Below are 23,305 nucleotides of genomic sequence, written 5' to 3'. Positions count from 1 at the left end.
TTGCCCAGGTCATTGCTCTGCACACCCCAGAAGATGCCAGCAAGTGCATCCACATTATCTCATTCCTCAGGTCATTCAAGGGCACTTAAGTCATTGTTTCAAGGCAACCTGACGACAGATTTACCTCTTCTGAGCCCTCTAGTGCACTTCCTGAAGCCCTGCCATCTTGGGATGGTGTCCTACTGTCTACTTTTAGAACAAAGGCTTAATTTCAGTATTTTCTGAAGTGACTGATGGCTTAGATATGTTTGGTTTTTTAATATATTTTCAAATAGATGCACAAAATATCAGTAACACTGGACTGACAGACTTCTCTCTTCACCTTGCCCCTGCACACCTGCTTGTCACTCTGCTTTTTCCGGCCCTGTCTACTACTTGACTTAAGACTCTTGGCAGTAGGAAGACAAGGACATGACACAGATCGAGCAAATAGTAGTTTCACAGCCAGGATTTATTACTGCAGAAGGATGTAATGTGTCTCACTCCACACTAGCAGCGCTGAGGTCTCTGGTAGCCTAGTGCCAATTTTTGGTCTGGGCTTCTGAGGCGCCACTGGCTCGTTTCGTTGTCCCCCCACCCGCGCAGCCGGCGCCACGTTGCCGTTACGTGTTCTTCCCTCCAGGCCAAGGCCCGTTTCCCGCCGCTGCCTGAGCCCGCCCAACTGGCGCAGCCTAGCCCGGCAAGCTGGGAGTCTCTGAAGGCCCACCCCGTCAGGCGAGGCTTGGCGCTCCTCACAGCTGGCTGAGGCGAGGCGACCGGCCTCAGGCTGTGACGGGTGGTTTCAACAGGCCGTTCGGTTACCGAGGCCGCGCGGCGGTAACGGCCGGCGCCCCCTCAGCCGCACGTTCCCGCCTGGACGTTACCCTCCACCAATCGGAGCCGCCGTTCGGGGGGGGCGGTGCCCACCCGACGCGAGGGAGGGGGCAGAGCTGGTGCCCGCCTCAACCGCTCCGCTGCCCGTTTGCCGCCCGGCCCCCGCCCCGCCCCGCCGCCGCCCGGAAGGATGTGCTCCCGGAAGTTCCGGTGCTGCCGCTGTGTGGGATAAACAGTAATGGCGGAGGCGGTGGCTCTGGGAACAACGGCGGGCGCCGCGGCGGCGGCGGCGGCTGCGGCCGCGGCCCTAGGAACATCCGCCGCAGCGGCCGCGGGAGCGACGGCCGCGGCCTTCGACTTCGCAGCCGTGCCGCCGCCCGCCGCGGGGCCGGGAGGAGGCGGCTGGACCAAGCAGGTCACTTGCAGGTACGCGCAGTCCGCTGATGGGGGGGTAGGGTAGAGGGGTGGGGGGGGCGGCTGCGGTCGCCCTTCCCCCCCCACCCCGCGGCCGTTTCCCTCAGCGCCGCGCTCCTCCCCTCCCCCTCCGGTCACGTACGCGCAGCGCGCGGCCGCAGCGCCCCCCTGCCCCGCCCCGCCCGGCGCCTGCGGGCAGGCCTGCGGCGGGCTGCGCAGCTGGCCGGGCCGCGCCGCGCCCTGCGGCGGCCCCGGGCGGAAACCGGCCACGGCGGCGGGGCTTGTGGGGGATGTAGTGCGGCGGCGGCGGCCCATTGCCGGAAGTACCGGCTGGCGTCGAGCGCGCTGCGGGCCTAGCCTAGCGCAGCCGGGCCCGCAGACGGTGCGGGCTGTGGCCTTTCTTCTGCCCCTGCCTTACGGGAGGGGTGTTCTCCGCGGCTCTGTCGTGCACCGTCGCGTGTAGCTATCGTCCCCTCGCCCCGCCGTGGCGGGGCAGGAAGCGATTCTGGCTTCTTGTGTGATGCCGTGGGCCGCTTTTTATTGTGTGCAAATATGCCCGCAGTGATCGCTGTGAAGGAGACTGTAGAACGGAAGTCCTGCAACCGCGTTCCAGAAAATGCGATAAAGCAGGAAATACAAAATTATTTAAGCTCTTGTCCGTTTGAATAAAAAGTTAAAAATAGAAATGAATTCGCGGTTGATACAGCAAGAATTCGTTATTAAACTAGAGAATGGCAACAACTTATGATAGACTGCAAAATGTAAGGAGTGCTGCTACTTGTGTTAACCTTAACATTCTGTATGCTGCGTCATTTTCTGTTTGTATTTTACTTTTACCTGTATTTCTGGAAAATCTTTTATATGGGATTGTGCAAATCATACTGCATGTTGTAAAGCTTGCCAGGTGGACTATTTTTAAATTTCCACTGCCAGCCTATTTGCAGGCTGAAAGGAATACGAAACAGATTTTGTGAATATAGAAATATATTAGTCGATTTATGTGAAAGCAAGTGGTAATCCAAGATTAGCATTAAGGAGCATCTCCTGAATTTTTAAAAAAATTTTTTACTTTTTTATTTTTTATTTAAATAAATTTGTAAGTTACATTTAACCTGAACATATTTCTGGGCAAATACATTCCGAGTCACTTGGAAGCAAAAAGGAACATCCCTTGGGCACAAAGGAAGAGGTTCTAGATCTTGATGTAAGATCTATACCTTTTCTGCCTATTTTTCCATTTGTGCCCATTGCAGATTTGAATAGCAGTATTAAGAACCGTTGCTCGGCTTTCACAGGACGCTTGCTTGCTGTGTCTGTCTTTTGTGCTATTAAGTATGCCCTGCAGTATTTAAAGCACTCCTGTTAACTGTTGATCACTGTTTATTTTGGTTAATGCACTGTTTCTCAGCTCTGAGTACTTCTGCATACAAAGAGTTTCATCTATGAATAACCAGGTCAAATTCGATGCACGGCAGTTAAACATAGGCCAGTGATGAGGAAATGCTTGGGAATGATGCTTAGCTCAGCTTTTAAGTGAGCTGCAAGGATATAGGTTAGGGCTCCCTCTATATAGATTGCCTCATTATTTCTGAAGATCAAAAGGCTCAATTAGGTGAAGTGGATTGGTGAGAGAGATATATACATTTTTCTCAGGTAGTAGACACAATCAATCAATTTATTGAAGCTTCTGACTGCCCTAGTACAGAATCAGTTGAGTTCATTAGTGTCATGCAGTGCAGCGAGGCTGTATAATGAATATATCTATTTACAAACACTCAGGACTAGTGGGATGTTAAAGCTATTCTTTTGTAACTGTTAATGTGCTTTAATATGAGTTTAAACAGAAATGAGGTCTCAGCTTTGGACCTAACGTTGGTGAAGGAATACTGCTGTTGTGTCAGAACTCAACGTTTTAGAATTGGTAGAATAAGTTCTTGCTGCTCCTTTGAAAACCTGATATGATAAACTGGTTGGCTAATGAGTTTTATTATGCCAGCGTGATATCGCTGGGATGGAGGATTGGTATCTCGGAGTGAGAGACATAATGACTAAGATGAAGGACTTTTGATTTCTCTTAGGCATCTAGTTTTACAGATGTTACCCTTGCAGCTAAAGTTTAGAAGTTTCAGGGTGAAATGTAGGAATTCATCATGTTCCTTAAGAGATGATGAACAATAACATTCTTACATTGCTTCTATGGTTTAGCATTTTTCGAGGCTTGTGTAATGTGTAATAATTTATAACCTTGTAGCCTGGAATAAACCACAGGGGAGTAAAACTGTAATTCATAACTACTTTTTATTTAATACTCTGATCCTTTTGTTGTTAATATCTTTGAAATAAGGTCTTTACCAGGCTTCTCTGTCCTTGCAGTTTCAGATGGATACATGGTTTTACTGAGCAGTGGTGTCGCCAACATTTTTTTTTTCCCCAAAGACTTGACACTGTTAGCTCCAGATGTTTGTGTTCTCTAGATGTCATGCAATAACAGTTAAGGTCATCAAGTTGATGTAAAGATTACATTTCACTTGTTTGTTTAATAACTGAACATAAATAAAACCCATAGCAACTAAGTGGTGTTATTTTTGAGTTGTCTACATGTTTGTATCTTTGCTGTTCTTTCTGAAAACCCAGGTCAGGTGTTTATCTGTCTTTTAATGTGAAGAATCTGAATCGGTAAAGTACACCTCCTTAATGCAGTGCAACACTAGTGATAAGATGTGGAGCACAAGCCTCTTACCAGCCTGCTTGTATTGCCCCTTTCTTAGCTGCTCTGTTCTGGATCCCCCATTAACTTCTTGATGAAGGTTATGGAGAAGAAGGGACAAGGAGATAAATGCTATTAAGACCTACTTTTTTTTTGCTTTTCCCTTAAGGTTACTAACTCATGTAGAATTTCATCAGCCACTCACATGGCTGAACACCCACGTGCTGTGCCAGAACAGCATGCCTGGCCTCTTGCCTGCTACCTTCTTCCCTGGGAATTCTCAGTCTCTGTATGGCACATGAAGAAGCTCATGAATGCAGCTGGCTATTATCCTGAGGTTCCCTGTCTGCCAGTCATGGCAACTTCTCAGTTTTTGAAGGAAGTCTGTTGCTGGGTGTGACATTCTAATTCAGCAAAACCAGTAGTTTAATAAACAAAATGGAGTTACCTGAAAGCAGAATTAAGTGCATGTGAAGTAAAGAACAAACCACACCTGAATAAGCAAACCCATTGCAAGCTTCAAAAGCTGTGGAAAGAAGTATTGTGTATTGATTTAACTAATAGGATTACAGGGGTAAAGACTTCATATCTAGAAGGAAGCATTTGAAAGAAGCTGGTACATGTTCAGGATTTTAGACTGCAGTTGTATGTGTTTAACACTGCATTGTCCTTTTGGTAAAGGCATTGCAAATTCTTTTTCTCTAGCTTATGGAAAGTAATAGAAGTAATATTATTCTAGCAGTGGAAAACAAAATCTTCAGTAGATTAATATATTTTAAAGCATCCTGGAAATCAAGGTCATTGAAACCTGGATAAACTTGAAAATTTTAGGTATTCTAGTAAATTAATGGTAGCACTTGTAACATCTGACCTCTCTACCGTGGTTGGAGTTCCAGGGAGTTGGAGATGTGATTAGCTTTATGGCCTTGGACAAGTGTTTTCTCTATAATTTTCAAAAAAATTCCCACTGGATCTTGTCTACAACTTGAGACTTTTGCATGTGCAAAGCCTAATTTCCATGACGTTTTTTTAAGTACCCCATGAAAATCAGGATATGCTATTTTGATCAAGGCATCCATAACTAGACATCAGTTGAAACGTGTTTCAGTGATAAAATACCATTCCAGGTGGTTATTACTTCTGGTTCTGTGTGTTGGTATCACTCGTGTTTTGTACAGTCATGCAATGAACTGAACTGGGGAGATGATCTTGGTTTGGACCCTGAGGAATTCTCTGGTCTGGTTCCCCATGCAGCCTCACCAAATTGTGCTGGTATATCTGAATAGGAAAGACAGAGAGCACTGCTGCCAGGATAAGTGCTGTTTGGATGACAGCATCTTAGATACTCCAAGAAAATTCAGTTATATACTTGTCTTGATCTAGTTTTACTTTTTCGGTTGAAATTATATGTATTCTCTAAGTACTTTATGGAATGCAAATTTCAGATATCCTTCTAACATATCACTGAGTGAGGAAGGTAACTTACATATTTTTCAGATTTAGGGATCCTTTTTTTCCTGTAACTAGAAGCTAGAGGCCGGTATTGCTGTTCTGTAAATGTAAAGTTAAATTGAATAGTCTTTCGTGTGTAAAGATGCTCTCCAACAGAAGTTTTGTAACCTTTCACCGAAAAAAATGCACTCTGATTTTTTGACATCACCAAAGTATATTTTAGCAAAACACTGCTATTTCATATGTAAAATGTTAAATTCTTTGTGACCTTAAAGTAAAAAATCTTAACCTCTTGGCAGGCGGAGAGGGGGGAAGTTGGTATAATCCTTAGAGAAATACATTTTTTTTTTCCCTCTCCTCCCACTCCAGCCTTCTTACTCAAATGATACTGAGTTTGCTGCGTAGAATTGCATGCCTTTAAAAGTTACGTGTGAATTAAATTGAGCTTGTGAGTGTTTCAGGTTTGTTTTATTTCCCCTTTGGAGCCGATGTAATGAATTATGACAACTTTCAGAATGACACAATCTCTGTTTGCAGAGGATTTTCTAACATAAGCTGGGAAAGAGGGGAGGGGGCTTGGAGCTCCATTTCCTCTGTCTAACCAGCAGTGGCAGAGCCTGATTTTGAGGCTTATGTATTTAGGATAAGTTGACCAAGTACTTTTTAACAGTATTCCTCACTTCAGGCTGGTGCCAGTCTCTTAGTCACTTATTTCAGCCGTAGTGGTGTCCCAGTGCTTCATTGGCTTAAGTAGCAATGTGGCTGTGCAGTGGGGCTGAACAGTGATCTGATCTAGATTAAAAATAACCATGGGGGCAGCAGAGGGAATGTCAGGTTACATCTGAAGCCATTTCCTGATCTGAGTCAGCAGGTGGCTATGAAATTGTGTGCCGCAACACATGGGGGAAGCAATGCTGTGTGGAAATAAGCAATGGGTGGAGATAACAATTGTTAAAGAACAAACATTTAACAACCTGAATTATTTTTTACCCTCTTGGTGTGACTTAACTGGAATTTCTGGCTTGCTTTTATGTTCTGGTTCCATGAGTTCATGGGTTTGGGTTTTTTTTTTTTTGGCTTTGAGGTGGGTTTGTTCGTGGGTGTGTTGTGGCGTTGTGTTGGTGTGTGTGGATGGTGGGTGTTTTGGTGGGTGTGGGGTTTTTTTGCCTTTTTTTTGTTCACAGTGGAGAGCGCCGGTTATGGAGCGTGGTGTTTTTTGTTCTGTTTTTGCAACACCCTATTCCTGCTGTGTGCTGGCATAGCTGTTTGTGCAGGCACCTGCCAAACCTGACTAGGGTACTCGTCTCTCAGGAGAATATCCTGCAGAGGCTCATCTTGGTCTTATACTGCTTATTTTTATGTAGGACCACATTTCTTACCTGGTTGCTGTGTGGCTACAGTGTATAGACAGGTGATTTGTTTTGAGTGTGAATTGCAGCTTGATGGCAAGTGTCAGCTCGTGGTTTATAAAACCACTTTTAGATTATTTTTTGTTTTGTTCCTAGTACCTTGAATACACCACTGGTTTTGCACATGGAGGGTTATTAGCTCTCAAGACTCATCTCGGGTTTTAATAATCCCTAGTACTGGATTACAAATGTAGCTCTGCTTGTGGCATTTGGTGAATTGTTCACTTCGATTTATATGACTTCTTAAAAGTATAGCAGACTATGTACCTATGCAGAAGTTCATGCAATCCAACAATTTGACACTTTTTAAGTTTAGGAGTACTGACTTGAATGTGCTGTTTTGTGAAGACCTATCCTAATCTTAGTTTGGGTCACCTGTCTCTTGTGCTGGCTGTACTGCTGTGTGGCTGTGCAGTCAGCTGCTTAGAGGACCTGGTTCTGCTGGCTGTGGAGGTGTGGTAGTACCAATGCAAAACGGTGGAAGTGTGCAACAGGAGGAGAGCAGGACTGCCTCTTTCAGCAGCAAAACAGGCTTAGAAGGATGTAATCTGCTTCTCAGTCTTCCCTCACGTGGTCTTTTGTACGAGACCTAAACCCTAATGAATTTTCTTGTTTACTAGGTCTTGGTATTTCCAGTGAGTTCACTTTGTACTTTACTTGGTATTTGGGGGCCGATGCTTCTCTTTCTAAACCGAAGTGTTGGTAAACATGTTGATGGATTCAGTTCTTACATAGGTTTGAGTTTTCTTTTTTTTTTCCTTTTTTTTTTTCTTGGCTAATACTTCTATGTGGATTAGGGAAGATGTACTTTATTTTTGATTGTGGTTTTGATGTGAACACATTGAGTCTGAATAGTTGTAGTGCCTTGAATTTAAAGAAGCTTGTGTCTTCTAGGTTAAAACTTAAAACAAACTGAAAATGACTGTCCAGTTTTCCTGAATAGCTGATTTTGATTTGCTCAGTTAAACTTGCATTACTTGACATGCTAAAATTTAGTAAACTGTCCTCAAAAGCTGTGAAACTGTACAAGTCTTTCAAGACAAGCAGCACAGTGTTGAAGCAGGGTGTTTCTGATGATCATTCGGCTCTTAGGGCAAAAACAAATGTGTATGTTTTGTCAGATGTAATTATCATCACAAATGTGTTTTGCATTCTCAGAGAGGAAATTACTTCTGATTGAATTAATTACAAATTCAAAATAGATTTAAGCCCTTGGGAAACTTGTTTAGGGTGTGGCTGGTTTTGATTCTTGGATTCAATGGTGGAGTTCTCTAAGGTTTTTGTTGGTGTCAGAACAGAGGACCTACAAGTAAAACTTTGTCCCAGTCTACTTTGTCCAAGACACTTTCTTCTCTGTGGATAAGGAAAACCCAGGATGAGGTTTGCTTTGCCCTTTTTTTTTCAGGCTTTTGTAAGCGTAAGTCCCTAAATGTGCACTGCAGTTCACTGGAATAGCTAAGGCTTCATCTTTTCGCAGACATTTTTATTTGTATATTTATACTGGGATGTGGACCCATGGGTCCTTAGTGGTGTCCTTAATTCAGCATACTTTGATTTATAAAATAACTCATCATTTGAATACTTTGTTTACAGCTTCAGTGCTTCGCCTTAATTTGCAGTAACTTTGCCTTACAGGTATTTCATGCATGGAGTTTGCAAGGAAGGAGAAAACTGTCGCTACTCCCATGACCTCTCCACTAGTCAGTCTGCCATGGTGTGCAGGTACTATCAGCGAGGATGCTGTGCTTATGGAGAACGTTGCAGGTAAGGAAATGCCATTGGCCACCCTGTAGGTGAGTGATTTCACTCTGAGTGCCCGAGTAGAAAGCTCACAGAAAGGCAATAAATTTGAAAGTGTTTTCCCCTTTCATTGCAACTTCAGAAAATTATGAAAATAGCTGCTTCTCACAAACTGCCTTCTCTTGCTGAATTCTATAGTGTGTGCTTTGCTGTGGAAATAAATAAGCAAAAGTAAGGTGAGAAGAGAACTGGGTTTTGTAGAGGTACTAGTTTTCAGGGTGTGTGGTGTTTGTTTTTTAAATTTGTTTCTTAATAACATGAGTAGATTAATTAATTGAAATCTGAGACTACATTCAAACTAGCTGAACTGATGGAACAGAGTTATATTTGGTAAGCTATCATAAAAGCCTGAACAGGTAAGAAATTTTTTTCCCCTGATTGTGTGTGTGTCTCTTCAGGAATTGCTACTCTGACACTTGAACTGCCATTTTGGAAAAGTAACTGGAGTGTAGTCACGTAGGTTCTAAAATGGTGCCTGTACGAAATGGCCCTGTATTATGAAAACATAGTATGACTTAACCTATACCCCTGAAATTATTAAAAAGGTGTGAAGAAAGGAAATGGATGCTTTCCTAGTGTAGCAAAGCTTTACAAAGGCTTAGGGGTGTTTGCATCCTCTTAAGTCGCTTTATAAAAACTTATCAGGAGTTTTAACATTTTGTCTTGTTGCAGCTGAGGCATGAGTAAATATTTGCATCATGACTTCACACGATAGCTTATAGTTAACTTTACTTTCGTGTTTAATATATCATTACTATGTATAAGAAAGATGAAAAAAAATAAGCCTCTTTGTAGCCATCTGTTTGCCAATGTTGCTTTCTTGATAATGTAGATCAGTGGTCTCCAAACTTTCCATCACGTACCCCATCAGTGAAAAAATTTTGAGCACCCCTTATATATATATTTTTTATAGATTATATGGATACCTACTATGGTACTAATATATTATATACATTATAAACAAAACTCAGAATTTTAAAAAGGATATAATAAAGAAGAAATAAACCATATTTTATAAATATTAACAGTCCAAAACCATTTTTCTCTCACTAAAAGCCTTGTTAGTAATTATTTTTTTACTGACAGTAATGTAGATTGAATATGCTTCATTTAAAAAAAAAATCTTAGATTAATGTTTTGTAATACAGTGTTTTGAAGGCCTCTTTCGAGTTCAGTTTCAGCACTTGGTTTTAATGGCTGCACAGCTGAAAAAGACCTTTCACAAAGATATGTAGATCCAAAAGGAAGTGTATTGTTGGCCACACTTACTAATGCATGATAATGATTTTTCAATCCTATCCACCAGTTATGCAAAATGTTTTGTTAAAATTTAGCTAGTAAATTTCTGTCTTCCCTGATGTCAATCAACTGTTCTTGCACAGTAATTGGAAGATGTTGCATTTTTGTATTTTTAACAAATGGGTCCAAAACCCACTGAAACTCTTTGTTTGGAAGATTTTAAACACCTTAGAGAACTCTGTTTCCACGTTTAAGTGTATAAGATATGGGAGTGTTTTATAGTTGATACATTTGCATCATTTTTGGCAACAAAATCGCAGAATGGAGGAAATGTTTCACAACAGCTGTTTTCAAAATGTTGTCTCTGTACCACAAGCTTCTTTCAAAAAGTGGTTACTTGTTCTTAAAATGTCTTTGCCTTGAAGAGACAGATTGAGTGTGTGTTGTTTTGTTTTTTTTTTTAAATACCTGCTGGGTAGCATACTACTGACAGCAACTTGTCAACACAGGAAAGGTCAGCAAATTTGGAGCACTTGTCTTTTTGTGATAGAAAAGTGCATAACTCATCTTTCACAATTTTTAAGCACTTTACCATAAGATAACCAGTAGACATCCATGTGGTACAGAAGATTTTCATGCTTGCGCTCCATCTTGTAACAAAGGTTTGTAAAGATCCGACGACTTAGGTCTTGTTTTTATAAAATTAACCATACTGATGACCCTCTGTAGCACTTTGTGCGCTTCTGGCTCCATCTTTCCTACAGTATTTTGCCTATGAATGATACACTGAATGAATTTCTGGTGTGCTGCTATCTCTGTAACCTTACCCTAGAATCCTTTTTTTAATTTAAGTTCTAGTCAAAGAAGAAATAAACCATATTTTATAAATATTTTATTAACAGTCCAAAACCATTTTTCTCTCACTAAAAGCCTTGTTAGTAATTATTTTTTACTGACAGTGATGTAGATTGAATATGCTTCATTAGAAAAAAAAAAATCTTAGATTAATGTTTTGTAATACAAATACAATACAGCTAGTCAAAGCAGCTGCTCCTTCAGTGTTTACACTTAGACCGTTTTTTCATAAAACATTGTTTTTATTACAGAAGCCATTTTCAGTTGAGAATATCTCCTCCAGTACATCTTTTTATCTTTAATAAAGAAGTCATTTGAGAATATACCTCTTCTGGAACATCTTTTCTTTAGTGGCTCACAAAAATTAGTTCTTTGTGTATTTCATTATTGAAACAGAATCTAGCAAATATCATAAGCTCAGACATGTTAGAAACATCTGTATTTTCATCCAGCTGTACAGCAAACTTCCCACAAGGCGAAATTTGTTCTAAATCCAGTTTCGTCAAATCTTCAGCAGTGTTTTCTATGCGTTTCCCAACAGTATTTGCTGACAAAGGACTGTTTTACTTTGTCACCATATTGTTCTCCATGCTTTATTTCAGTCATTTTTACCACAGCAGGAGGAAGTGGCCCCATGGTATGTGGCTTTTTGTCTTGCGCTATTATGTAAGAAGCCCCAAAAGAGGCTTCTGAACATTTATTGTTAAGTTTTGTAAAGTACTGGATTGAGTATTGCATGACTTGAAACATGTCTGAAAAAATTGTAGAGGTTTGTCTTCATGTTTTGGATGTCTAGATTTTAAATGTCTTGCTAATTGTGATGTTTTTGTACTACCATTAGGTAATATCTCAGGGCACAGTATACTCTGAGGGCAAGGTTCAATGTTAATAGTGGATGTAAATCCATATTTCATATAGTCTCCTTGGTAGTCTAGATTTTTTTTTTTCCCCTCCCAAGTTCTTGTCAGATCTGATTAGGTTGGTGTTGTCTTTGCCTTGTAATGTGGCTAATGAAGAGCTCATAGTAGGAGTAGGAGAGTTTTTAGCTCTGACATTTTCTTTGTTGTTTGCTTTTACTTACGTTATCAGTATTGTCTTCAGTCCACAGTTTATTTGCAGGAATCTTTTTAAGCCACTTGTTCATTTTGTCAGGGTTAGTTTACGTAAAACAAGATAATATAATCTGTCAATTATTTAATTGGGCACAAGCAAACTGCAATGTGTGGCAGTATGCTGAAAGTGAAGGAACAAGTGAGGGTGCCACTGTTGACACTGCTGGGAACAGTCGCGGGTGGAACACCCACTCCTCCTTCAGGACACCTTGTACATACCATGCATCGGACTCTGACGTACGGACTGAGTGAGGACACTACTGTCAATCTGTATGTTAAATATTAGTAAAACTTAATTTCTTATTTTTTGGGAAAAAAGACCAAGAAGTTCTAGTATTTTCTTCCTGCATCCCAGTGGGTTGTCTTGCTTGCCTCACAGGGTGCGTGCACACCACTTTGGAGGCCTCTGATGTAGAGGTCAGAAAGTTTGACTTTTAAATTTGTGCTTTGTAGCTTCTGTAGGATTTCAAAACTGACATTGGGTTGTAAGCATCTCTTTAATATGCAAGAGCTGTGACACTTTGTTTTCAATCCGACACAAAGTAAATGAATCACAGTTGCCTGCAAGTTTGTATGATCTCCAAAAATTCCTTCCCTTTGTCCTTGAAATTAGTCAGCAAATATCTAAGACTTCAAAGGCACACCTGTAAATTATTTTCTCATGTAGTCTACTAGTTGCTGGAAGGCAGATTTTTGAGGGAAATTGTGTTTTCATGTTGTTTGTGGGTGGTAGGGATCAAAGTGTTCTGAGCATCATTTTCCACAGTAAGTTGAAAGAGGCATTAGAAATAACTATGAAAATTCAATAGAAAATCTGAGCATCTTGCTACATTCAGATATATGTTGGTGGGGATCTCTGGAGCTGTGCTGAAGGCAGAGCCAGCTTAGGTCATGTTGCCCAAGGCATTATCCAGTCAAGTTGTGATTGTCTGTGAGGATGAAGATTGTGCAGCTTCTCTGGGTACCCGTTCCAGTGTTTGACTACTCTCACAGTGAAATTTTTTTCCCTAATATCTAATTGTTAACTTTCCTTTTTGGACTTGTGTCTATTGACTGTTATCCTATCGCTGCACCTCTGAGAAGACTCTGGCTGCATCTTTTCTGTGGCTTCCCACGAGTTAGTTGAAGACAGCAGTATCTGCCCTTAGTCTTATCTTTTTAAAGCTGAATGAACAAATTTATCTGATTTGGTAATACTATACATGCATAATAACTACATGACTAGTTTTGGACGTAATTTAATTCTGTGTAGGTTAAGTAAGAATTGTGCATGCTGCTCCATTTCCTCCAAAAATGTGAAGTACCTTCTGTTTCCTTAAGCAGTGCTGACAGATTACACAGCTGGAAGCACGTGTCTATAAAGGGTCATCAGTAGATTTCTCTTCCAAGCCATTTTCTAGGTCCTCCTTCCAAATAGTGTGTTTACATCTTAATCAGTTTATTTCCAAGACCTTGGGCTGCTTTATGAAGGTATTTTTTGTGAAGAGTTGACATGATTTGTTTTAACTTTTCAGATATGAACATACCAAGCCACTGAAACAGGAAGAAGTGACTGATGTGAATCCAGATGCAAAAATTTATCCCTCGGTATCCTCAGACTTTGCATTGCTCCCTGAAACAGTTGAAGAAATTATTGCTGAGATAGAAGATGAAGATACAGATCTGGCAGCTGCAGGATTAGGTGCTGAAGACTGGGTGAATGCTGTAGAGTTTGTCCCTGGGCAGCCATACTGTGGACGTGGTAAGCTGATCATGAGATAACAGTACATTTCTGTTGTGGGTCAACGATTTATATGTAGTCCATTTATTTTAATGCTTTTGGTTTTGTTGGGTACAGCTGTTCATGTTTGTTAATCACTTCAAGTGCTCTTGCCCTTAACTTATGCTTGAGTTTTCCAATGTGAATAGTCGGACCGTTCCATATCAGCTACCACTGCTGTTCAGATAAACTAGGTATACCTAAAGACAGTCTGCATAACTGGCTTCCTCTTGTTATGGCTCTGAATGACTTGGAGAGTCTCCTTCTTTGAAGTTTAGTTTACATAAGTGATGGAAGAAGAAAATACTGGTGATGCAGTTAATACTGCTACTCTGTACAGATAATCTGCTGCCTTTGTGGGGTTTTTGTTAATTTTTTTGTTTCTTTGTTCGGGGTTTTTTTGCAATCTTCTAAAGTTCTTTCCGGTGGTAATACAGATTCCTGTAGAAAGAATTGAAGTCTAATGTCTGCTTTCATGAATCCCATGGCAATTCAGACCAGAAGCTGAAAATCATTTATGGTAGTTACCTTTCTGAGACTTGAGTTCCTAATACTGTGACAGCTCATGTTGAGAATGAGATTGAAGAAGCTCATCATATGGGACCAGACTGTTCAAGAAGCATGCTTGTCATCTGCTTTCCTTGCAGAGAGACAGCATAAAGACTTAAAATTTAAGTGAAAGTAGGCTGAATGTGTTTGCTTTAGCATAACTTTTAATATTTGGCTCTAAATGGCCCCAAGTACTCAAATAATTGTTTGAATCCAAAACAGACACCTGGTGTCTGAGAAGACTTTGTTGTCATGTGGTGCTCAGTTTATACTTCTTTATTTCCACAGCACTACTCAGATTCTCGGATCTGAAAAGAGAAATTGCCTTCTCAGTGTTACAGGGTGCTGCTGGAGCCTGCTCTGATCTGATTTGAGGAAGGGTGAAGAGGAAGGGAATGCTCAAGCAACATTAACATATTGCTAGTGTTGTTGAGAAGTTTGATTATGAAGTTTGATTATGGAACTTGGTTATGGAATTGTTTGGTGTATATGTGATTTGTGTATAGTTCAAAGGAATGAAAACTTGTCTTCTAGCTTTCAATATGTCACCGAACTGTCATAAAAGATATGGTTTCTGTGTTCATTGAGACAAAGGATCCCCTTTTAAAATTTTTTAATTAAAATAGAATCATGTAGATTGGAAGGGACCTCTAGATGTCATCTAGTTCATTTCCGGCTTGAAGCAGAGTCTGCTATGTCAGGTTGCCAGGGGCTTGGTTTACTTGAATCTCTGTCCTCAGAGAGGTTCAAAACACCATAACCTCTGGGCAACCTTTGCAGTGTTTGACCTTTTTCACAAGGAAAATCTCTTTCATACTAGGTAACTGGACTTTTCCCTGCCTCGGCTTGCCTTCTGTCTCTTGTGCTGTGCCACAGAGAGAAGAGTCTGGCTCTGTTTTGGTTGGGTGGTTTTTTGTATACCTTTACATTAACTAGTTGAAGATGGCAATAAGATCCCTTAAGCTGAACAAGTAGTTTCCTCAGTCTCTTTTCATGTGCTTCAGTCCCCTTAATGGCTGAGTGGCCCTCCACTGGAATCAATTCCTTGCTAGTTTGAACAGCCAGAGTTCAAATCAGATCAGATTCAAATACATCTACTCCTTGGATGTACATAGGAGAGCTGGTGCTTTCTCCTAAATTCCTGAAGCATGAGAGCATTTCGTTATATTACATCTTTTAACTCTTTTTTTTTTTTTTTTACTGAAGCAGTTCCTTTTTCTAGGGGGTTAGCATATTTTTTCATGGAAACTCGTGGGTACCACAGCATAAGCTAAATAACATTCTCTTCTCTGAATCTTGTTCCAAATTCTCTGGTTTGTATCCTTTGAAATTTGATGTATTTTAATATACAAACATACTCAGCTGTTTCTGTTCTGAACAGTGCCACATGATGCTAATTCCCATGGTGACTTCTTAAAAGCTGTGTTTTAAAAACTTTACTTTTCTGAAGTCACTGTCTTTACTAAGCTATAAAAATGAAGCAGCTTGCTGTAGTGATCAGGAAGATGTGTGCAGTGTGTTCCACAGTGTATACTTAAAAGCCTTGCAGGTTAATCTTGTCAAATACCTGGAGAAATGTACAGATGCTTGGAAACTTTAAAATGGAATCTATTTCTCAAGATTAGCTAGAAGCCTGTGTATTTTAAATTGTCTTACAAATGGTGAAGATTCAGGGTTGGCAGTTTAACCATGCATAGCTTGGGCTATAACACTCATCTTTTACTATGAGACAAGACATTCTGCTAATGCAGATGATTCTCTGATTTGGGACGAAACCTGGTATATTGAAGATGACCTCAGGCCCCAGCAAAGGCAGTAGTGATGATTCTTCAGATACCCACTTATTTGGTGTAGAGATGGACCACATTTCCATATTTGTTCTGTGGCTATTGCTGCTAGATGTTCTGGAATAACTAAGGGGGTGGAGAAAGGGAGAAATATAAGAAACACTCTGAATCGGGTCGCTGTTTTGTGCTGCTACAAGGTGAATGTACTTGATCAAAAGCATGTCCTAGGCTGAAAGCAGGTGGTATGTGAATTGAAGGTTATGAACGAACTTTTTCACTGCTGTTTTGACAACAGCAGGTAGAATGGTAGAGAGTAAATGTTACTCTGAGGGATGCTGGATTTGGAACTACTCAGGCAATGAAGTCCTGTGCTTGTTGACTTAAGTAGTTGGTGGTGGCGGTTGGTTTGTTTTAAGTAACAACTCTATGTGTTTTTTATGCCAAGATGTGAAGCTCTGCTCTCTCCTGTGGACCAGCACAGTAAATAAATGCGTTTCTACCTCAGTCTCTGGAGGGGTAAGGCTTCAAAGCCCTTATTCTCAAAGAACCTCAAGTAAGAAGTGGATTGGGTTTTTTTGTTTGTTCAGTAATGGTTTTACCCATAAAAACAAAAATTTTGATGAAAGAGATCCTTGAGAGGAATGCAGGTGACTCAGGAAAATTTTTCTGTTAAGAGAAGCTTCAAATGTGCCTCTTCTTTCAAAGTATGCACTTTCCAGGGATGTAGGATTGCCTTAAGAAAAGATCATCTTGCCAGTGCCATTAAAAGTAGTACTGTATCACTTGATTCCTTTGAAACTTGCCTGTCTAGTAGGCTTCTGCCCATCCATGCTATGTTCTACTAAACCCCCCTTCCTCAGTAAGGGCCAAACAAGATGTCAGAAGTCCTAGGTAAAAAAAAATCTGTAACAACATTAACTAGAAAAAAAACTGGCAAAATTGGGACTCGAGGGAATAGAAACTCACTGGTAGTTGTGATTGTTGTTAGTTCTTTTGGAAGTGGAGACCATGGATTTCAAATTGGGTGGGGGATGATGGAATTTCAATTAATAAGTACAAGTTTTCATATTATGTTCAGTTGCTCAGAAGAGTGGCTAGAGTGTTACTTTTCTTGGTGCCAGTTCACTAGAACTAGTGGGGAAGAAGGGACAATGAAGATTTTTTTGAATGGGAATCTCTTACTGAGAAGTGAGCAGGTTGACAGTTGACTTGTTATTCTGTCACTTACTTTTGGAAAGCATGTTTCTAGCAAACAGGCTGATCCAAAATCAGTGCGAGTGACCTCTAAAGTCAGAGATGGTTCAAGAAGCAGACTTGAAATTATTTTGAGAGTTAATGTTTTCCTACGCTAATCTTCAATATTTGCTTTTCCCTCAAAACTGTGAGCTTTTCAGGGACCTGCTTTTTCTTTTCTCTGTATCCAAACGCTAACAGGCTCATACATGCTTATTGTGTCTCTCTGCTCCATGGGGATGAAAACTGTGAGCCTGTGGCCTCAGATTGATTCTTTTTGAGGAGTCTGTCTTTTACTGATCCAAGTATGCCTTTAATAGTTTTTACTTACTTCTCCAAATCTAGTGCTGTAATGGCTTATAAAAGTTACACTTTCTTATAGCACTGATGACATTTTACTCTTCTAACAGCTACTGGTTATGTAAATTAAGTCCAGTTGCTGTTCTTGCTAGTGTTTATTCTGAATATAGTAATGCTTTGTCCTCCTGTGCTTACTATATCTTCAGTTTCAAACTGAGTGCTTTTGTCTTGTAACTTAGTTTATCATCCTAGTTATGTAATGATCTCAAAGGGCTATTTGGCTTGGGGTGACACAGACAAGCATATGTTTGAGGTAGAGGGTGAAAATGGGGAAGAGAAATTACACAGATTTCAGTTCAGTTTAGAATCTAGGTGAGGGAATTTACTTAGGATTTTGTAAAACTGATGGCTATCTTAGAATGCAATGAAAATACTCTGAATTTAAGTTTATTAAAGCTAGGTTTACATGTCTGAGAGACCGGATATCTGTTTGTGATAGGCTTTTTAGCAAATACCTAGAATTGAGTTTGAGAGGTGTAGACACAGCTTTTGTATCATTCTTATTCAGGCTGAACAGCAATGTGCTAATTAACCTGTACATAAGAAACTGCTGGTGTGGTGCTTCCATACTAGAGTTTTGTTGTGCTGGGTACACTTTTATTGCTTCAGCTGTTTAATTTCTGGGAAAAGGCCTGTTAACTTTACCCGATGTGAAATTGATTCTCAAAGCAGTGAGAGATTGGTAAACTTATTTAATTGTTGCTGAACCAGTTTGTAGCAAAATGTGCTTAAGCTGCTGAGGACTAGTGAGATTTTTCTAGTGTGGATTTAGCTTGTAAATGTATCTGAATCTGACCTCTGAAACCTTAATAGCTTTAGTCTTGTCTGGGTTAAAGGATGAAGAAATGGGTTGTGCTTTCTTGAGTGGGAAAATAACTGTTAGTTCAGGTTGAAGGTGTGTGAAACTTAGACTGAAATGAACCCTGGTTGTTTTTATTATTCTCTTCGAATTCCTCAAAGCTTACTTTGCATTGGAACAATGTATTCTCACTCCCAGTGCTCTAAATTTGAAGGTATTGCTTACTGTCCTTAATTTTGTTCCCAGCTGCTCCTTCCTGTGCTGAAGCACCCTTGCAGGAAATGGTGATTGAGGAAGAATACGAAAAGCAGCAAGCAGACGTGGAGATAAAGAAGGAGCTGTGCCCCTACGCTGCAGTAGGAGAATGTCGTTATGGAGAAAACTGCGTGTATATCCATGGGGATGTGTGTGATATGTGTGGACTGCAGGTCTTGCATCCAATTGATGCTGCACAGAGATCCCAACACATAAAGGTAAGTAAACAACTGCCTTCTGTTAAATAGCTTTAAGTTATTGCTTCCTAGTTCCCCACAATCACTTGTCACTAATTCCCTTTCATTTGAAGGTGCATGCAGGTCAGGCAGTGAATGAAATTCCTGTTGTAAACTGGACTGTTTCCTGTCAGGGCCATACTGTTTCCTTATCTGTGCTGGGAGAGCAGTCTGCTTAAAGATACTAAAGCTTTGTTCTCTACCTAGTAAAACTGGATGGTCTTTTAGATGTTTAAAAGCAATGTCTGAAGAAAGTAATTTGAACTCTGAATTGATTGTTCCCTACTGTCTGAGCAAATTTCTTTTTTAAGATAAAGGGTCTTCATCTTAATCGTACTTTGTTCATTATTCAAAACAGCAGAATAAAACTGAGCTTAAAAACCTGCTTAGAGTTCACTAGGTGACCAGTTGTCTCTGTAGCCGTTTTCTTTGTCTCTCCTTTTCAGTCTTGCATTGAAGCTCACGAGAAGGACATGGAGCTTTCATTTGCTGTCCAGCGTAGTAAAGACATGGTGTGCGGGATATGCATGGAGGTGGTGTATGAGAAAGCTAATCCTAGTGAGCGCCGCTTTGGGATCCTCTCCAACTGCAGCCACACTTACTGTCTCAAGTGCATCCGCAAGTGGAGGAGTGCTAAACAATTTGAGAGCAAGATTATAAAGTGAGGCACTTTCCCATTTTGATTGTGCTTTGTTTCTATGGAAGAACTTAGTAACTTGTGACAACTTGCAACAGACTTTCAGATGCAGACTGCACAGAGGCTGCATTTAATGCATACTAGCTTTAGTTTGGAAGCGAAATAATTGTTAGGGATAACATTTACACTCTGATTTGGTTAATATGGATTAAGTTTGCAAAACTCACTTAACGGTAGAAAATAACTTTCATTTCTTTAGTAGCATGTTGTCCATTGGTTAACTGTTTGTCTTGGACACCCAGCCAGGAATCGGAAAACAGATTAACCAGTTCAGAATGTATGCTTCTTAATTCATCACCGCCCTAGTTCATTAATCGGTTGACGAAACATTTCTCCATTTAAAGGCTGTTCTAAAAAACCCAAAAGTTCCAATCAAATAAATACAGAAATCAAACCAAAATAAATTATTTAATTCTAAAGAAAAAGGAGTCTGTGTGAAGTGTTTTTTCAAGCTTTTCTGAGACAAACTGACCAGCTGCCATTGCCCTTGAAGAAGAGAGTTTAGGTTATCTTTACGTGTAAGAGAGAATCTAGATGGAAAAGCTCATACAGCAAGGGTACAGTAGATGGATATATGCCGTAACTTGTTATATAGGAGAGAGAGCGTCCCATAATGTGGAATTTTGCAGCGCAGTCTGTTCATTCCCCAGGTCCTGCCCAGAATGTCGGATCACATCTAACTTTGTCATTCCAAGTGAGTACTGGGTGGAGGAGAAGGAAGAGAAGCAGAAACTCATTCAGAAATACAAGGAGGCAATGAGGTATGAGCACTGCAGCCTTTTGTCAAGTGAGACTGCAGAGATAAAGGCACACCTGGAGAAGAAGGGTGTTGATGTAAAGCCCTCTCACACCTCCTTTCTACCACCATGTGCGAAGTGCGTCCCTGCCTGTCTGCCCACAGATGCATGCAACCATGCAGTCACAAAGCTATTCCTATGTTCTTTGACCTCAATCTTTCCCTTCTGTATGCAAAGCACCGGTGGTGTAGCCATAAGGTAGTACGAGCTTGTGCGCTGCGAGCCATCAGTGTCCCTATGCATGCATCAACCCACACACATTATGTAATACATCATTTCTGCACATAGGTGTTCTACTGACAAAATACCTTCAGCTCCAAATGGTACCCGAGATCCTTTTGGACTACAGGTAAATGCAATTCTGAGGTCTGGTTGGGGTCTGCTGTGAGTAAGGGTTGCGATATTTTCCTTTCCAGCAACAAGCCATGCAGGTATTTTGACGAAGGGCGTGGGAGCTGTCCTTTTGGAGGAAACTGTTTTTACAAACATGCATATCCTGATGGCCGCCGAGAGGAGCCACAGAGACCCAAAGTGGGAACATCAAGTAGATACCGGGTCAGTGCTGCTTTTTTTTGTACTTTCTATACAGAGAGAGCGCAAGAGGGGTGTGCATTAAATCAGCTGCATTGAGAAGAGGACAGGGCAATGTTGACTCTTTTCCCTACTTCTGAGAGACCTCTGTAATGGTGAATTTGAAGGAGGTGGTGGTCTAAAGTTTGTTAATGCTGGAGGCTGAGAGGGAAAGAGTGAATTTTAAAAACTTTCCCAAGTACACCAGTGTACTGAAGTAGGAATGTTGGGAAGCATTAATAGGGGTGTGTAAGGGTAAATTCTACCAGAGGTCAGTATTTCCCTGAATGAGAAAACATGGTTTCTTGCATGTCAAAGTATGCCGGGGGCTAAACTGTGTCAGCCTCTGGGAAGACTCCTACCTTGTACTGCTTGGTCACCTGGGGAAATACTTGTGTTCCACTTGCAGGCCCAGCGGAGGAATCGGTTCTGGGAGTTCATTGAGGAGCGAGAGAATGGTGATCCATTCGAGACTGACGAGGATGAGGTGGTGACCTTTGAGCTTGGTGAGATGTTGCTTATGCTGTTGGCAGCAGGAGGTGATGACGAGCTAACGGATTCCGAGGACGAGTGGGACTTGTTTCATGATGAGCTGGAAGATTATTACGACTTGGATCTATAGCACCTGTCAGTGGAGTGTGGACTGTTGTCTTGGCTTCAGGCAGTAGCTATTACCTGTGGTGTTGTGGCAGTGCCTGTGTTTCTCCTAGGCAGGCCAATCAATTCCAGGTGCTGTTGTAATAACTTCTACCCAGGGTCTGTCTCTTCCCATCCCCTCCCACCCCAGGAGTGTTGTTTTTCCTCTGTTTAAACAAATAACAAGAAATAAATCTTTAAAATGTTAGTTTTTGTAAAAATGAATTTAACTGTCAAACAGTTAGCTTAGGTTTGTTGCTTCATCTGTGTACCCAACAGAGTTCACCCAGTTCCAGGGTTAAAGTGTTTACAGGACTTCCACACTCATTTTGAAGAGCCCAGATACAAAAATGAGCAGTGGCCATGCAGTGGGGATGTAAATTGGCTGATGGCCTTTTTTTTTTGTCTTTGTACCAATATTTCTGACTTCAGACCAGATAAAAATACTCTTTCTGGCATCAGCTCTGTTCCAGCCCCCTCATGTACACATCTTCATTTGTGATTTTGGTCTCTTGTTTACTTGCACATTACTATTACTACTGTGTAACCAGAACCAGGTGTGAACGTTCTGGGTTTTTACTGTGTTTAGCATGAAAGGAAAATGTCTTTGTGAAAGGAGAACTCTCTATGTGTATATACAGATAAATGTAGAGTTGGACCTCAAGGATGGGGAGACTCTGTGTAAGTTAAAAATTACAAAACCATCTTTCATCCCCTCTTGGTGCATGAAGTCTAGCCTCCAATTGGACATGAAACTGGTTTACTGGTCTCAGCCCAGGCTGTGGCAGTGATCTTAACTATCGCTTAACTTAATAGATGGCACTCCCTAATACACCAGCTCTCCTTTCATGTGTATGATTAGGGTTGTCCAGGAGCAGAAATCTGGTTAGCCAAGGCGGGGTCAAAGGAACACCAGAGAGGCCCCTTTAGCTTTATTGCTCTGTAAGTTTTAGAACTTGATGTAACCACTTAAGCCATGAGCTTTGCTAGGAAATCGCTGTGCCTCTCAGCTGGTTCGAGGTACACGTGCCTCTCGGCATCTGAGTTGGGCAGGTTGCCTGGTAAAGCTGTTCAGTTTATGTGAGTTACTGCTTACAAAGGCAGTCATGCAGTTTCTGGCTGTAATTTGCATTGGGAAATTACTTTGCCACCAAAGCCCCAGCACAGGAATTTTAACCTTGCATTACATTATTGCTGTTTTTTATTGACTCGTGGATGCCCCGTGATCTGTTCTCCTGCTGCTCTTGTCCCCTAGACTGCCTCTCCTTTCACTTTTAAATGGAATGAGAAATTGTTCTGAGGTCTACAATGTATTGTTTTGCAGCTGCCTTTTGTAAGAAGCACTTTTCCCAAATAAAAAAAATTTAAAAAATTAAACAAGAAGCCTGTCTTTATTTGAGGTTTGAAGCTTCTGTGTTTCAGCTTGATTGATTATTCTTGTCTGTGCGTTTCTGTAAATATAAAGGCATTTATGTCACTCTTAACTCCTGCAGAATCGTGTCACACTAATCTGGAATTCTAACTTGGTTATAATCTTGCCGGCAAAGAGCCTGTAACATAAAGAATGCATTCTGAAGAGACATCTGAGCCAGTTGAACTGTTGAAGGAATGTCTGTTCCCATTAATGGCCCCATATGTGGCTTGCTTTTTCAGAAGTAAGTTCTGCACTATGGTATTAATTTTATTTGTCCTGAACAAAGTCAGCTGCAGTACATGCCCTATTGATAGTTTCCTGTTGCAATGCATTTTGGACAGCAAGTCCAAGCATTGCCACAGGCCACTTCCTGAGAATCCACATGCTTCTTTAAGCCTGTGTATGTTCAGAA

General features: G+C 41.0%; 1 protein-coding gene across 2 annotated transcripts; it reads left to right on the top strand.

Moving 5' to 3' along the window:
• Positions 1–441: 441 nt before the first annotated feature.
• MKRN1 (makorin ring finger protein 1) lies at positions 442–21,617 on the top strand. 2 transcript variants are annotated; one of them, XM_082000065.1, is made up of 8 exons: positions 442–1,239; positions 8,431–8,559; positions 13,316–13,542; positions 18,535–18,761; positions 19,226–19,440; positions 20,127–20,237; positions 20,690–20,804; positions 21,253–21,617. In XM_082000065.1, exons 1-8 carry the CDS (start codon positions 1,052–1,054, stop codon positions 21,463–21,465), a joined length of 1,425 nt encoding a protein of 474 aa, XP_081856191.1. In that variant the 5' UTR covers positions 442–1,051; the 3' UTR covers positions 21,466–21,617. The 2 variants fall into 2 exon arrangements, with proteins under 2 accessions (XP_081856191.1, XP_081856190.1); XM_082000064.1 differs by having other exon boundaries at positions 20,690–20,828.
• The last annotated feature ends 1,688 nt before the right edge of the window (positions 21,618–23,305 follow it).

The sequence above is a fragment of the Phaethon aethereus genome (genome assembly GCF_964289735.1).
Source record: "Phaethon aethereus genome assembly, chromosome: 1".
Classification (NCBI taxonomy): domain Eukaryota; kingdom Metazoa; phylum Chordata; class Aves; order Phaethontiformes; family Phaethontidae; genus Phaethon; species Phaethon aethereus.
Note: the sequence above shows the minus strand (reverse complement) of the source record. Positions and strands in the feature narration are given on the sequence as shown.

Bases quoted from the DNA above. Each gene is read 5' to 3' on its own strand.
- MKRN1 (XM_082000064.1), top strand. From the start codon at position 1,052: ATGGCGGAGGCGGTGGCTCTGGGAACAACGGCGGGCGCCGCGGCGGCG. The intron at 8,560-13,315 runs GTAAGGAAATGC...TTAACTTTTCAG, and splicing joins GCTTATGGAGAACGTTGCAG to ATATGAACATACCAAGCCAC. The intron at 20,829-21,252 runs GTCAGTGCTGCT...TTCCACTTGCAG, and splicing joins GAACATCAAGTAGATACCGG to GCCCAGCGGAGGAATCGGTT.